This window comes from Elephas maximus, chromosome 17 (assembly GCF_024166365.1).
Source record: "Elephas maximus indicus isolate mEleMax1 chromosome 17, mEleMax1 primary haplotype, whole genome shotgun sequence".
In the NCBI taxonomy this organism is placed as follows: Eukaryota; Metazoa; Chordata; class Mammalia; order Proboscidea; family Elephantidae; genus Elephas; species Elephas maximus.
The window spans coordinates 27,907,640-27,922,066 of NC_064835.1; the positions used below are offsets into that span (position 1 = coordinate 27,907,640).

General features: G+C 49.6%; 1 protein-coding gene across 3 annotated transcripts in view; it reads left to right on the top strand.

Annotated features, from left to right (window-relative positions):
- The window catches only part of PKNOX2 (PBX/knotted 1 homeobox 2), a 354,889-nt gene that overhangs the window by 286,314 nt on the left and 54,148 nt on the right, over positions 1-14,427 (top strand). For all 3 annotated transcript variants that reach the window (XM_049857337.1, XM_049857336.1, XM_049857338.1), the window contains one exon: positions 11,877-12,048. In XM_049857337.1, coding sequence (XP_049713294.1) covers positions 11,877-12,048 — 172 coding nt within the window. The remainder of the gene's footprint in view (positions 1-11,876; positions 12,049-14,427) is intronic.

A 14,427-nucleotide genomic window follows, 5' to 3' on the forward strand; every position in this document is an offset into this window, starting at 1 on the left:
CTTGATCAGGACCCTGGAAACTGGTACTTCCTAATGAAGTGTCTTTGAGGGAACTCTTCCACCCTGTGACCCAAGGGTGTTCTGACTCTGGTGAGTCGACCCTGAGACCTAACCCTATGCCTTTCCTGGCATTGCCCTTGGTCACTCCTGGAATGTGCTGGGTGAGGGGACCTGAGAATGGTGTGACAGAATATAGCCACTCCAGGGGGAAGGCAGGACCAGGTGCCTCAGGCCAGGCCTCAGGACTAGGTGCTGGGGGCTGATGCTCCAGGCTGTGTTCTGGGCTGCACTCTAGCAGACACTCTCTGCTTTTTGAAGCAATTGTTTTCACCGGGGAGTCTCTGGGTGATACAAACAGTTAACATGCTCAGCTGCTAAGCAAAAGGTTGGAGATTCGAGTCTATCCAGAGGTGCCTCGGAAGAAAGGCCTGGCAATCTACATCTGAAAAGTCGGCCATTGAAAACCCTATAGAGCACAGTTCTACTCTGACACACATGGGGTCACCATGCTTTGGAGTCAACTCAATGCAACTGGTTTTTACTGGTTTGGTTTCACCACCATCAGAGTTAACGCATTTTAGCTGTTGACTATAGTCAGGGGCAAAGCCTGTTCCCGGCCCTTGCTGTCACGTCTGCAGGCTCCCCCACCCCAGCCCAGCCTCTGCAGGTGCAGCGGCTGAAGACGCCTGGCTTAGGGAGCAGGTGTGTTCAGAGGCAGTGGCCTGCTGCTTCTACAGCTCAGCACCTGGCCTAGGTAGAGCTGATCATTCCAGGTACCCAGAGTCTGGAATTGCACTCACAAGGTTATGTTTAACCAGTGCTAACAGCTGACAGTGCTTGGTACATAGAGGGCCCTCAATGAATGGTATTTAAATTTGTTTAGAAGCTACTCCTAAGTACTAGACTGGATCTGCCCCCTTTCAGGAGGGAAGACAACCTGCAATCTATTCCCCTCCCCACTCTACCACCATCCCCCCACTCCCGCCCATGTGAGTGGGACGGGATGGAGTGGAGTGGAGTGGAAGGAGAACCAGTAAGCAGGGCCTTTGAAGCTCCTATGGCCCTGGCTTCTCCCAGAGGCTGGACTAAGCCAGGCTGGTCCTTCTTTTAACCACAGTGCCACTCTCTGCTTCTCCCAGACACTGGCCCACTTCATGGCTGAGTGTAAAGAGCCTAAAACTAAGACTTCAGTCTGAGTGATGACTCTGCACTGGGGCAAATTGTTTCACCTCTCAGGAGAAGCTTTCCTACCTCACAGGGCAGGCATCAAATGAGAAAATCAAAGATCTGCAGAAACGGTAAAGCCCTTTCTGAACACACAGGAGTCTCGTTAGTGGAGGAGGTTCTTTTGGAAACTCAATTTGTAAGGCAGAGGTTCTCTTGTATGCAACAGCCCCGACACTCAAAGGGTAAGCTCAGCAACTGAGTCATGCCACCCAAGATGCATTATGACTCAAGGAGACAGTAGAGAGAAAAAAGGGGGGAGTATGAAGTGATCCCAATAATAGTTCTAAAAAGAACTCATGGAAAGAGCACAAGGTATGGAGTTTGGGTATCCAGATTTAAATCTCAATTCAGTTGCTTCTTAGCTTGATGAAATTATTTAACCGCCTAGCACCTCAGTTTGCTTGTCAGTAAAATGGAATAATAAGACTGTTGGAGTGTTTAAAACCAAAGAAAACCTAACCCATTACCATCGAGTTGATCCCAACTCATGACGAACTTGTACGTTACAGAGTAGAACTGCTCTGTAGGGTTTTCTTGGCTGTAATCTTCACGGACACAGATCAACAGGCCTTTCTTCTGAGGTGCCCCTGGGTGGGTTCGAACCATCAACCTTTAGGTTAGTAGTCGAGGGCAAACCACCTGTGCCACCTAGGGACCTCTTTAAATACAACTAGCACATAAAAGCACTTTGTAAATTAGTGCAGTGGGCCTGCTGCTAACTTACAACGTGCAGTCAAATGTGCGTGGGTGTGTGCTTTTAGTCTCTGCGGGTGACCATGGCATAATGGATAGAACACGCCCTACCCACACAACGCTGTCCCCTCAAGTAGTTTGCCTTTGGGGACTGGCTGAGTCTCCAGGCGTTTGGATAGAAGCTCTGGCACCTGACCTCAGCAAAGATACTTCTTATTTCTGTGTCTGAGTTCCCTCTCCTTAAAAGGAAGGGGTGGGACATGAAAGCCTTACCAGGGCTCAAGTTTTAGTTTCTTTGTAATTTTGCACTTCCAGGCCAGCCAGCTTTAACATTCACGTTGTTGAGATTTCACATTTATTTTTAAAAAATTTTAAAAAGTGCTGGGAGGGGCGTGTATGCATGTGTATGTGTGTGTGTATGTGTGTGCATGTGTGTATATGTGTATGCATGTGTGTGTGTGTGTGTGCGCGCGTGTGTTTAGTGGGAGGGGAGGGGAACTGAGCAGACTGTGACCTGCCCTGTGCCCCACACTTGCAGAGAATGGTCCTGCCCACCCACCTGGGGGAGGAGTGCTGGATGGGAGCCCAGGAACCCTAACAGATGCGGTTCTAATTTAGTCACAAGAAGTCCTCTCCCAGGCAACCCAGGAGAACACACCGCCCACTGGGCAGGGCTAAAAATACACCCGCATGGTTTCAACGTCACACCTGAAGTAAAAATACATCCAACCCGGGGCTGCGGGCTTGTTCTTCCCCACCCCACTGTGCTCTCTCCATCTGGTGCCTTCCAGGGGAGGAGTGGCAGGCTGGGCAAGCACCATCCTCACTCACTCCCCTCCCTCCGGCACCCGACCCCACGCCCACACCACAGCCCACAGCAAGCTCTAAGACAGGTCCTTTTTAGCAACTGTGGCCAGAAGCGGACAGATGGCAAAATCTGAAGGGACTCCGGCAGTAGGCGTGGATTCTGCGCCTGGAAGGACTTCAGGCTTGTTGCTCAGAACCTTCATTCCCATCATCATTGCTTACTTCATTTGTTTGTTTTATTCCCATTCATTAATTCGCCAAATATTTATTGATCCTCTGCTCTGTGCCACACATGGTGCTTGACCTTTGGGAGTTCTAAGACAAGGTCACTGATGGGAGGAACTCACCAAGTAGACAGATAGGATCCCAGGTAGTTAGTAAAATTCAATAAATGTCATCAAGGAAATAAAAATAAATTTTTATTGGCAGTGCTTTTTGGTTTAAAAATGAGGTTCTGAGTTCTGATAAATTGTAAACGGCTTCTCCTACTCCTTTCTTTATTAGAATTGGCACGTGGACTTGTTTTTCCTGCCAAATGAGTCAGTTGAGATGGGAATATACATTGATTGGAGCGGATGGTGGCAATGTTGCTCTGAATAAAAAAGGTACCCGCACATCCTTCCAGAGAAATGGAACAAGCATTAATTGATAGCTTACTAAGTGCCAGGCACTCTACAGGCGTCTTCACCTCATCCTCAAAAGAACTTTCATGGAAGGCGTTTTCCCTCTTTTATAAAAGAAGAAACCGAGGCTCAAGGACATTCAGAAACTTGCCCCAAACCACACAATTCTCTGACTCCAAAGCCTGTGCTAGTTCAGATCACCAAGCATCCCACCCCAAATTGTAAGTAAGGTCAAGGGAGAAACCCCAAAGCATTTCCTGTGATGATTCAGAGAAGACCATGGTTTTTCTTGTCTGTAGGGAAGCAGGGGAGACTTCACAGAAGAGGCAGCATTTTGAGTTGGATTTGGAAGCTCATTAGAAGGGAGGCAAAGAGACACATAAAAAACAACAGAAACAGTTGCCGCAGAGTCGATTCTCACGCGTGGTGACCCCGTGTGTGTCAGAGTAGACTGTGCTCCATAGGATTTCAATGGCTGAGTTTTTGGACGTAGATCAACAGGCCTTTCTTCCAGCGTGCACCTGGGTGGACTCGAACCTCCAGCCTTTTGGTTAGCAGTCAAGAGAGTTAACCGTTTGCACCACCCAGGGATATAGGAGTAGGCAATTCAGATGGAAGAAGCAGATGGAGCCAAAGTACAGGGCATATGCAGAGAATGAACTCAGCGTGTCTGAGCCAATGAAGGGGAGTAGTGAAAATACAAGCCCCCAGGGCCCCCGTTGTCCCTCTTAACTACTCCATTGTCTCCGCCAAGTCTGTCTAGGAGAAATACCGACCAGTAGGCTGAGGCCACATCATGAAGAGCCTCGAATGTCCATCTGAGGAGTGCTGACTTCATCAGCACCCTGGAGAAATGTCACTGCTTAGTTCTCAGAGTGGGTGCTTGTAATGGGCCTTCTGACAGTGAACAGATGCCCAGGAAAGGGGGCGAGGCAGTCTTGGAAAGTGTCTCTAGGATATTGTCTTTGATTGTGTGACCCCCAGTGACCATTAGCCTGGGGCACTAAAAATAAAGGGTCAAAATGCTAGCCCCTAGGTAGGATTTTTAGGGTTCTGGGTCTTTAGCGGAAACCCTGGTGGTGTAGTGGTTAAGTGGCTACAGCTGCTAACCCAAGGGTCAGCAGTTCAAATCCGCCAGGCACTCCTTGAAAACTCTACGGAACAGTTCTACTCTGTCCTATAGGGTCACTATGAGTCAGAATCGACTCGATGGCACTGGGTTTGGTTTTTTTTGTTTGGGTCTTTAGCAACTTGAGACAGCAACATGTGTGTCGTTGGAGAGTCGGGCGGGCAGCTAGAAGGCCAGTCTGGCCACCGCTCTGACACCTCACAGGCCAAGAGACAAATGTCCTCTGGAGTAGTCTGACCCTGACCAGGTCCGTGGTCCCACTGACCTATCACTGAGAATCTCCACATACCAAACCAAAAATCCAAACCAGTTTGCATTGAGTAGACCCCAACTCATGGCGACACTACTCGTGTCAGGGTAGAACTGTGCTCCATGGGGTTTTCAGTGGCTGACTTTTTGGAAGTAGATTGCCAGGCTTTTCTTCTGAGGAACCTCTGAGTGGACTCGAACTGCCAAGCTTTCAGTTAGCAGCCCAGCACTTAACCTTTTGCACCACTCAGGGACGCGATCTCCATGTGTTGTTGTTAGTTGCCGTCAAGTTGATTTTGACTCATAGCAACCCCAGAGAACTGCCCCATAGGGTTTTCCTAGGCTGCAGTCTTTACGAGAGCAGATTGCCAGGTCTTTCTCCCTCAGAGCTGCTGGGTAGGTTTGAATGGCCAACCTCTCTGAAGAGCCGAGTGCTTAACCATTGCACTACCAGGGCTCCTTTGCTCCCCTGCCATGTGTTCCACCCTCTGGATCATCCATCCTCGTCCCAGCTAAGACAGGCCTGGAGCTTCTGCCTCCTCTGTCCCTACTGGAAGAAGCAGCAGAGGCTCCAGTAAAGGGTGAGTTCAGATACTGGGCTCCCTCGCCCCACCTCCACCCGCCGTGAGGCGAAGTGCAGGAGGACCCTGGGGCTCAAGGTCACTCACAGGGAGAGGAGGTGGACAGCTCAGGAAGGCTGCCACACACTTGGCTGGACCCATGATTGAGGTCTGCAGTTCTGGCCAAGGTCACAAGGGAAGGATGGCTGAGAGGCTCAAAAGTGACGGAGTGGCATGACTGTGAATCACAAGGTTTATCACCCAGAAAGAGAGCTCAACACGAAAGTCTCCCTCTGCCTGTGACCACCCTTCCCTCCACCCTCCCTCAGCTTTGGTGCTGTTTCTGACTACTGTGTCTCTTCTGTCTCACTCTTTGTCTTTCTCTTGTTCTTTGTATTTCTGTCTCTGCAAAGCTCTACATGTTTGCGTTCTTTCTGACTTTTTTCTGTCTCTATTATGGCTCTTAAAAACTGCTTCTCTGTTTCCACTTCTCCCCTAAGCAAGAAAAAATGTTTTAAAATTTTTTGTTTTTTAATTCAGATTGTCCAAAAAGGAAGGCAGATGGAAAAGGGCCCGAGAATCTTTCCTTGAGTCCTTTTAACAAAAGGACGTGCACTTCAGCCATATACGGAACTTTAAGTAGAGATGAGTGGCCTATCAATTATAAGCATTACCAAGAGGTTGTGGCCTTCCATCCCAGGAGGTCTTTGAAAATGTTAGGGAAACCCATAGCCCAGTTTATGTTAAGAATATCTGCCTTGACCCATAAAACAAAATGAGACTAAAGGGGCACACCAGCCCAGGGACAAGGCCGAGAAGGTAGGAGGGGACAGCAAAGCTAGTAACAGGGAACCTAAGATCGAGAGAGTATTGACATGTCGTGCGCTTGGTAACCAATGTCACAAAACAATATGCTTACTAATTGTTTAATGAGAAGCTAGTTCTATAAACCTTCATCTAAAGTACAATTAAAAAAAAAAAAAAGAAACACCTGCCTTGAGGCAGGTAGGCTTCTCTCAGGAGCCACACCAGAGGTGAGTCAGGATTTCTTTGCCCAGAAGACAAAATGGGGCTTGAGCCGGGGATCTCAGCATTTCTGTTGATAGGAAGAGGATGGTGTTCACCTCTGCAAAGGGCTCCCTTGAAATCCTGCCCCTATCATCCCTCCCTTGAGTAGCCCCTCATCCTCTGGCCCCAAACTGGGCATTCCAGGCCAATGAATTTGGGTGAGATATAAAAAACACGAAGGCAGAAATGTCAGACATAATTAAACCAAACGATGGTTAAACCCCTGTAGAAATCAACACATCCGGTTTAATCACCTTCTTAAGCTAGCACAAGACGGCAAGCCTGTTGAGAGGGCTTCTTTATTTCTTCGGGTCGTTAAAGGGAACTGCATATCTGGAGCTTGATTTTAGTTCAGATGCTCCTGGGGCGCGGCGATGGGGGGTGGGGTGGGGTCGGGGGCTCAGAACAGAAAAAAGAAATAATCAAAGGGTGTTTGAGATCCTCTCCCTCCCTCCTGCCTTGGTCTGCACTCCTGGTACAGCACCCGCCCTCGCAGCGCCCAGGCGGAGGCACAGTGCTGAATGTGCTAAATTAGGCCATTAGAGAAATTCATTTCTCTTTATTAGTCTGTGTCAAATCCTTTTTATTAGTGGCTGGAAACGACCTCTCTTCTGCAGTAAAATGTCATGCCAGTTCACTCCTTTTATTTGTTCTGCACTGACGAGGCTCAAACTCTCATGGAATTAGTGTGTGAGATTTATTTCCTCCAAATTTTGAGCGGCTTAAGAGATATTGGGGTGGGGGGTGGTCAGGCAGGAGAGACTCGGAGCGGGAGTGGAGAAGGGACCTGAGAGGGAGAAGGGTGAGCTCCTGTGGAAGTCAAATGCCCCAGGTCCTTAGGAGATAAGGTCTAGTGGTCATCTTTCATATCTTGCTCATTGCCTAATGGGCACCGGGGCTGAGTTTCCCCATTCCTGCTTTTAGCCCTCTAAAGGGTATTCATTCAGAGTGGAAGAGACCTGGCTGGCAGGAAGAGGAGTTCCTTAAAAGCCATTTTCTAGTTGGACAAACTGAGGCTCAGGGAAGGCAGGAATAACAGAATCAAGTTACCACATCTGACTGGAAACCCCCTCCCTGGTTCAGCCATTCATGTCCCAGGGCACTAAGATGCCCAGCCCAGTGGTCCCTGCCCTGTTCTCTCCACTCTCCCCATAAGCCTGCAGCTAAGGCTGCTTGAAAGGACCCTTTGAGGGTGGCTGCCAGCCTCATTGCCAGTCTTATAGGGTGGTGTTGGAGGGTAGCTTAGGAAATAGAGGTCGACCCTTAGGCAGGCATAGGCTGGGCAACTGAGGAAGGGACACAGGACTGTCCCAGAACTGGACTGGGAATACCTTAGTAAAGCCTATGGTGGACTGCAGCCATGCAACCCAGCTGAGTCTCTGGGAAACTGAGCTTGTTTCTCAGGGGATGGGTAGTAATCTGGGTTCATGGAGGGGTTCAGGTGCAGTGCTTGAGAGCCGAAGTCACCCCCTGACCCTGGCAGGGTCCATCGGAGAAGGTGTAGGTAAGCTTAGTGCCACCATAGCTCAGTGACACAGATGGGCTCCTGAGGTTGGGATGGGAGGTACCAGAGGCAGGAGCTGGGAGGCTGGGGTATAAGAAGGGAGGATTTGGGAGCTGATCATGCAGATGACTGTCCTCCACCCTGACCGCCCAGTCCTCAGGCCAGCAGGAGGGGTGAAGAGGGAGCATGCTAGCACCCATGATGTCTCCCTCCGCCCTGTGCTCCACAGACCCTTAGTTAACTTAGGGGGGAAGAACAGAAAGCATGCTTCCCTCCTTTGAGAGAGCAGAAAACACCCCCAGATATGTCTGCCACCCCACCACCCAGCCCCATTCTGGAGAGATCCGACACCTAGAACTGAAAAGGGCTTATGAAATGGGCCCATGCTAAGTGGCTCTGCATAGAAGGTACGTGTCGTTCCCGATGTAGGTGGCTACCCTGCCCACTACCCCGCAAGCCCAGCTCTGTCTGAGACTTCTCAGGGGCCTTATGACTGGACCCCTGCTTACCTCTCCATCCTCCTCTCCCTCCACCGCCCTCCTGACTACCTCGATCCACCCACACCCATCTGGGTTTTTTCCTGAAACATGCGGCTCTCATTGGTATCTCAAGTGCTTCGCTCCTGCTTTTCTCCTGCTTGGAAAGTCCCGCCCTCCAATCTCTGCAAGACTGCTTCCTCATCATTCGAGGCTTAACTTAAATGTCACCTCCTCGGAGAGGCCCTCCCTGACCACCTAAGTAAAGCTTCTCCCCCTATATAGGCAAGGAGAGGAGCAGAGGAGACAATGCTCCTTTCCCTGCCCCAACCCTAGTGCTAGTGGCTGGGGGACTCGATCGCCACAGGTCCATTTTCCCCTCCCCACACACCACTCGTGCTGGGTGCACAGAACACACAATTCCCACACACAATAACACCTAGTGCAGGCACGCACACTGCATATGGTATACTCACAGCACACAAAATCTGCACCCAGATTGCAAACACGCAAGGTGTGCGTGCATACGTACTGCATAAATAGAACACGGTGTGTGCACATACAGTGCAAACATACAAGACAGCACATACACACCACACCCCCACACTTGCTCTCCTTGACAGCGTACACTCAGCCAAGGTGCACACGCATGCACGTGCACGTACACGCACACGCACGCACACGCACAAATAGACCTTCCCCTCTTCATTCAGCAGCTGCCCAGTCTCCCTCCAACCTGCGAGAGAGGAAGGTGCAGTGACCATGTGGCTGCAGCGGGGCTGGGGGCTTGGGGCTGCACTTCCACCACCTGGCACGATGCTGCAGATTATTAGTTCCTGGTAATTTAGTGCCCTTGTACAGAGTCGATTTGTGCCTTTCATTCCTAATTGATCTAGTGGCTGTTTAAATGGCAGCAGGCATCTGTTGAGAGTAGGAAGGTTCATAAGGCGCAATAATTCATAACACCGTCTGGAATTTGCCTTTCATGTCCCTCAGCTAAACCACTGCAGGGCTCTGCTTAAATTACAGCCACTGAGGCTTTCTTTGGTATTCCACTCAGGGCCAGGAGGATCTTGCATTAAACTGGGATCAGGTTAGATTAGACTATAATATGCTGCGGTATTAGTGGCTGCAAATGAAGACTTACACTGGAGTTTAACCCCTTCACCTGGTTTTCTCTTTGTCTTCAGCCAGATGGCTAGGCTAACCTATTGTTTTCCCTACCAGCTTCCCACTGGGGCTGAATCTATCTTCTAGCAGTTTGAGGCTGCAGATGGGCCACCCCCAATACTCACTTTTTTCCGGCAGCCTGTGCACCCTGCCTGTAGCCCTGGGGCCCAATTGTTTATGTATCAGGTCTCAAATCACAGGTTGGGAGACCATGTCTGGGGACAGGTGCTGCCATACCAAGCAGCTCATCCGAAGCAGAAATTATCTCCACTTACCCACCACTGCCCATGAGCCTGATGTAAAACAAAACAGAAACACATCCATTGCTGTCGAGTCGATTCCAACTGGTGACCACCCCATGTGTTACAGAGTAGAACTGCTCCACAGGGTTTTCTTGGCTGTAACCTTTACGAAAGCAGATTGTCAGGCCTTTCTTCCATGGTGCCACTGGGTAGGTGCTAACTGCCAACCTTTTGGTTAGTCACCAAGTGCAAACCATTTGCACCACCCAGGGACGTAAGCCTGATTAGAAAGACCAGTAAGATGTGGGTGTGAGTGTGGATAAGAGAAGACATTCTCTGATTTTTGCCCAGAATTATAAGAATCTCAGAATGGGACAGGCTTTTAGGGGCTCCCCCACCCACTTACAAGCACATGTCAACTAGACGTTCAGCCCGTCTCTCAGTATGTTCGATCACGGTGTGCCGGAGAGAAAAAGCGTGGCCTGTTTTCTGCTTCAAGATTTACCACACTGTCCAATACGGTAGCCACTTGCCACACGAGACTATTTAAATTAGTTAAAATTAAACCAAATTTAAAATTCGGTCTCCTAGTCATCACAGCCATATTCCAAGTGCTCGATGACCAGATGTGGTGAGTGGCTAACACATTGGACAGCAGGAATTATAGAGCATTTCCGCCACTGAAGAAAGCTCTACTGGACAGTGTTGGCTAGCACATCCCTTTTGGCAGAGGCCTGGGACCTGGCACCAAATATGCATTCTCCTCTTCTTCCAATAAGCAGGGCTTACCCAAAAAGATAGGAACTAGGTTTGGTGGTCCCAGGAGGCTGAGGAAAGAGGCCAGGGAGAGATGTGCAGGTGTGTTTTTGGAATACCACTGGAAGGGACTTGGCTCTCCAGAGTCCAGTGTCAACAGCCCATGTGCACACATGCACACATGCTGAACTTTGAGCTGCAGTCATTCACACGTGCTATGGAAATACACATGGTACACTCAGATGTGTACATTAAGCATACCCACAGGTAACATGTATGCATTCAACAAGTGTTTACTGAGAGCCACATACTCGGCTACACTCTGGCCGTGCAGTGATTAATATAGTGGGCTTGATTCCTGTCCTTACGCAGCTCACCATCCCGTGAGGAAGGCAAATGATAAAACAGACAACTCGGTGCTATCAGCGTAGACTGGGGGAATCAGGAAAGCTTCCCAGAACTGGTGATATCTAAGATCAGGTCCACAGAGTTATCCGGGTAAGCACTTCAGCTCACGTATATACATAGATGCATCGTAGAACCATGCAGACGTCCACACACACTCACCTACTCTTCCATTCATCGATTCCTTGACTCACTCATTCACCAACTACTTATTACGGGCTGCTCTGAGCATGCATGGCCAAGGGCCTAGGGATAGAATGATCATTAAGACAGGTACAATCTTCCAGGAAGACAGTGAACAAGTAACTATGCAAATAATCATTTAATTACAGTTGTGCTAAATGTGTAATGATGGAAAATTGCAGAAATATGTTACCACATGTAATTAGGGTGTGTGACCTCAAGGGAGTCTGCCAACAGATGCAAGACAGGTAGAGACTGCTGCCCGCCATGTGTGGACAAGTAGTCTGGTCACACACACACACCCTGCATACACTGTACAGACACACAGGCGTGCACACACGCTGCCCTCAGCTGGATCCAGACAGCCAGCAATTGGTTGTGACCTCTCACTGAAATTCATGTCCAGGACTTTTCTGGACACTTCCCACATTTCCTTCCCAGGGTGACCCTGAGCCAGAAATGGACACCTACTTCTTTGGAGGGTCATAACTCATCATCCCTCACCCTATCTGTGCAGCTTGTCTGACCACAGAGAACAGGCAGGCACCCATGAGTGGGAATAGAAGGCTTCTGAGGCCCCTGGAACAAGGAGCCTGGAGTCTCCACGCCAGGGCATGAAATGCTGCCATCTAGATTGACCACGGGGACTGAGAACGTTCTCAAGGAATGGGACCTTGGGAGAAGAAGTGATGGGAAATGTGGGCAAGGGGCCCTGGTGGCTTCTAAGCCCCGCCAGCAGCATGGTCTCTTTGTACACATGTGTGAGCTCTCAATGTCCCCGCAGGCACCCTCTTTTCCCGCTCCTGACGCTGCTGTTTGAGAAATGTGAACAGGCCACCCAGGGCTCTGAATGCATCACCTCCGCCAGCTTTGATGTGGACATCGAGAACTTTGTCCACCAGCAGGAGCAGGAGCACAAACCCTTCTTCAGCGATGACCCAGAACTGGACAATCTGGTAAAGACCCTCCAACCCCCACCCTGGCTAGGGTCTTCCTACCCTCTGATCCCTTCCTAAGCCTTAGAAATGCTTCTTTCATTAATTCATTCTACAAATACTTGCGAGCGAGCACTATGTGGCAGGAACTAGATGTTTTGTTCTAGAAGCTGAGAACCGTTTCTGAGTTCCTTAAAACTAGAATTCCATGCAGAGGTTTGGCTGCCAAAATCCTCCCACTTTCTGTGTAGCACCAGCATCTCACTACCCACCCTCTTAGCAGCACAGAGAAGTCAAACCCTTGAGTTGATCCATGACTACCCTAGAGGACAGAGTAGAACTACCCCATAGGGTTTCTAAGACTGTAATTAATCTTTATGGAAGCAGACTGCCACATCTTTCTCCCACAGAGTCGCTGATGGGTTCAAAGTGCTGACCTTTCTGTTAGCAGTGGAGTGCTTAACCACCGTGCCGCCAGAGCTCCTTAGAGAAGACTGAAGGAGGGTCATAACAGCCAGAATGTCTGGGGTAGATGTCTGAGGGCTGGATTCCTGGCACATTAGTTATCTGTCTTGGGCTGCCCAAAGAGGAGTTGATGGCTGCTGTGCTACGGTATGGACGGTGTTGCCAGGGTAACATGTTCAAGGCCATCAACAAAGAGAAAGACCTGGAAACAAGTCATGTGGAGAAGACGACCAGCACAGGTCTTGCCTATTTAGGGGTTCACAGTAGATCAGGTTCCCAAACCTAGTGTGCCATCCAGAACATCACTACAGATTTATGAAGTCCATCTTCTTGGGTCCCATGACCTGGAAGTTGTGATTCAGTAAATTAGGTAGGGCTTGTGAATCAGCATTTCTTCAAGTTTCCAGGGCAATTCCAATCATCAGTTAGACTTGGCAGCCACTGAGACAGATAACTTCTGAAATTCTCATCCATCCCCAGGAGCTGTGCTGGGGGAGAGCGATAGAGGGGCTTCTCTGTTGGTTCACACTATAGTCATCCTGGAATTATGAACCACAACTCTTGATTTTCTGTAGATGGATTACTCAGACTGTGCACAGTGAATTTGGAAACTCTGCAGAAGTCTCCCCACCCTCCCCCCCCACACACAAACACATTGATTATAGAGTTGACGTCTCACCTCTAGAGTTTAGCCTGTACCTGCTCCCCAAAGGGAAATGGAATTAGAAAAATAAACGTGGTTCCAGAAAGGTGGGAATAAAAAGCACGCACACACGCAAACAGAGAGAAACACAGCACACCTGCAGAACAGATGCAAACAACTTCGGTATTATTCTACATTGTGAATTATCCACCCCACTGCTCCTCTCAGGAGTTGAACATGGTACTTTATGGAGTCCAGAAGAGCTACCGGGAAACCCCACACTGTCCTGGAAATTTGTGAAGTGTTATGTGGGGCCGGTGTTTAGAGGGAGGGAGCAGGACTCAGCCAGATGATAAGCACTGGCAGAGCAGCCAGGAGCCCTAGACTGCTCTGCTCATCCCTGGCTCCTCCTTCTCCCTTCAGGGACTGAGCAGACTCTCTTTCTAGGCAGCAGGCCACTGCCTCTCAGGCTGTGGCTGCTCCTCCCTGCCCCATCCCTTGGGAAAGCTCTCCCCGGGTAAGTTCTCCCCTTGATCCAATATGAAATGCAGCCTGGTCTGCCCCTGCCTTGTTCTGTGGCTGATTAGATGGCAGAACTGCAGGCGTAAAACAAGTCTACAGAATCTAGGCCCACAGCAGCCATGATATCAGACAGCCATCTCTGGGGAAGCTGGAATATACCTGGGGGGCCCGTGGCCCACTCCCCTCACCTTACGTTCACAAGAAACTGAGCCCTGGGACGGTGAGGAAGTGCCTAAAATCAGACTGAGTAATGGGAAAGAATTTAAACCTTCTTAAGGGGAGTGTTTTGTTGTTCCTCACATTGATTCTGACTCATGACGACCCCATGTGTGCAGAGTAGAACTGCACCATGGGGTTTTCTAGGCTGTGACTTTTTGGGAGCGGATTGCCAGGCCTTGCTTCCGAGGTGCTTCTAGGTAGGTTTGAACCACCAAGTCTTTGGTTAGTAATCCAGAGCTTCACCTTTTATGCAACCCAGGGACTCACCTAAAGGGTAGGAGTCCTGGGGCGACAAACTTCTCATTCCTCCGCCACCACCTGCCAGGTGAACTGTGGAAGACCTCCTGAGGAAAGCCTCCTATTGTAGTGAAACCCATTGCTATCTAGTCAATTCTGACTCACAGAGACCCTATAAGAGTGGCTGATGGATTTGAACTGCCGACGTTTTGGTTAGCAGCCAAGTTCTTTACCACTACGCTACCAAGTCGAGCCTAGAAAATGCCCAAAAGTGGTCAGTTCCTTCCTTTCCCTTGCCTACACTGCCCAGCTCT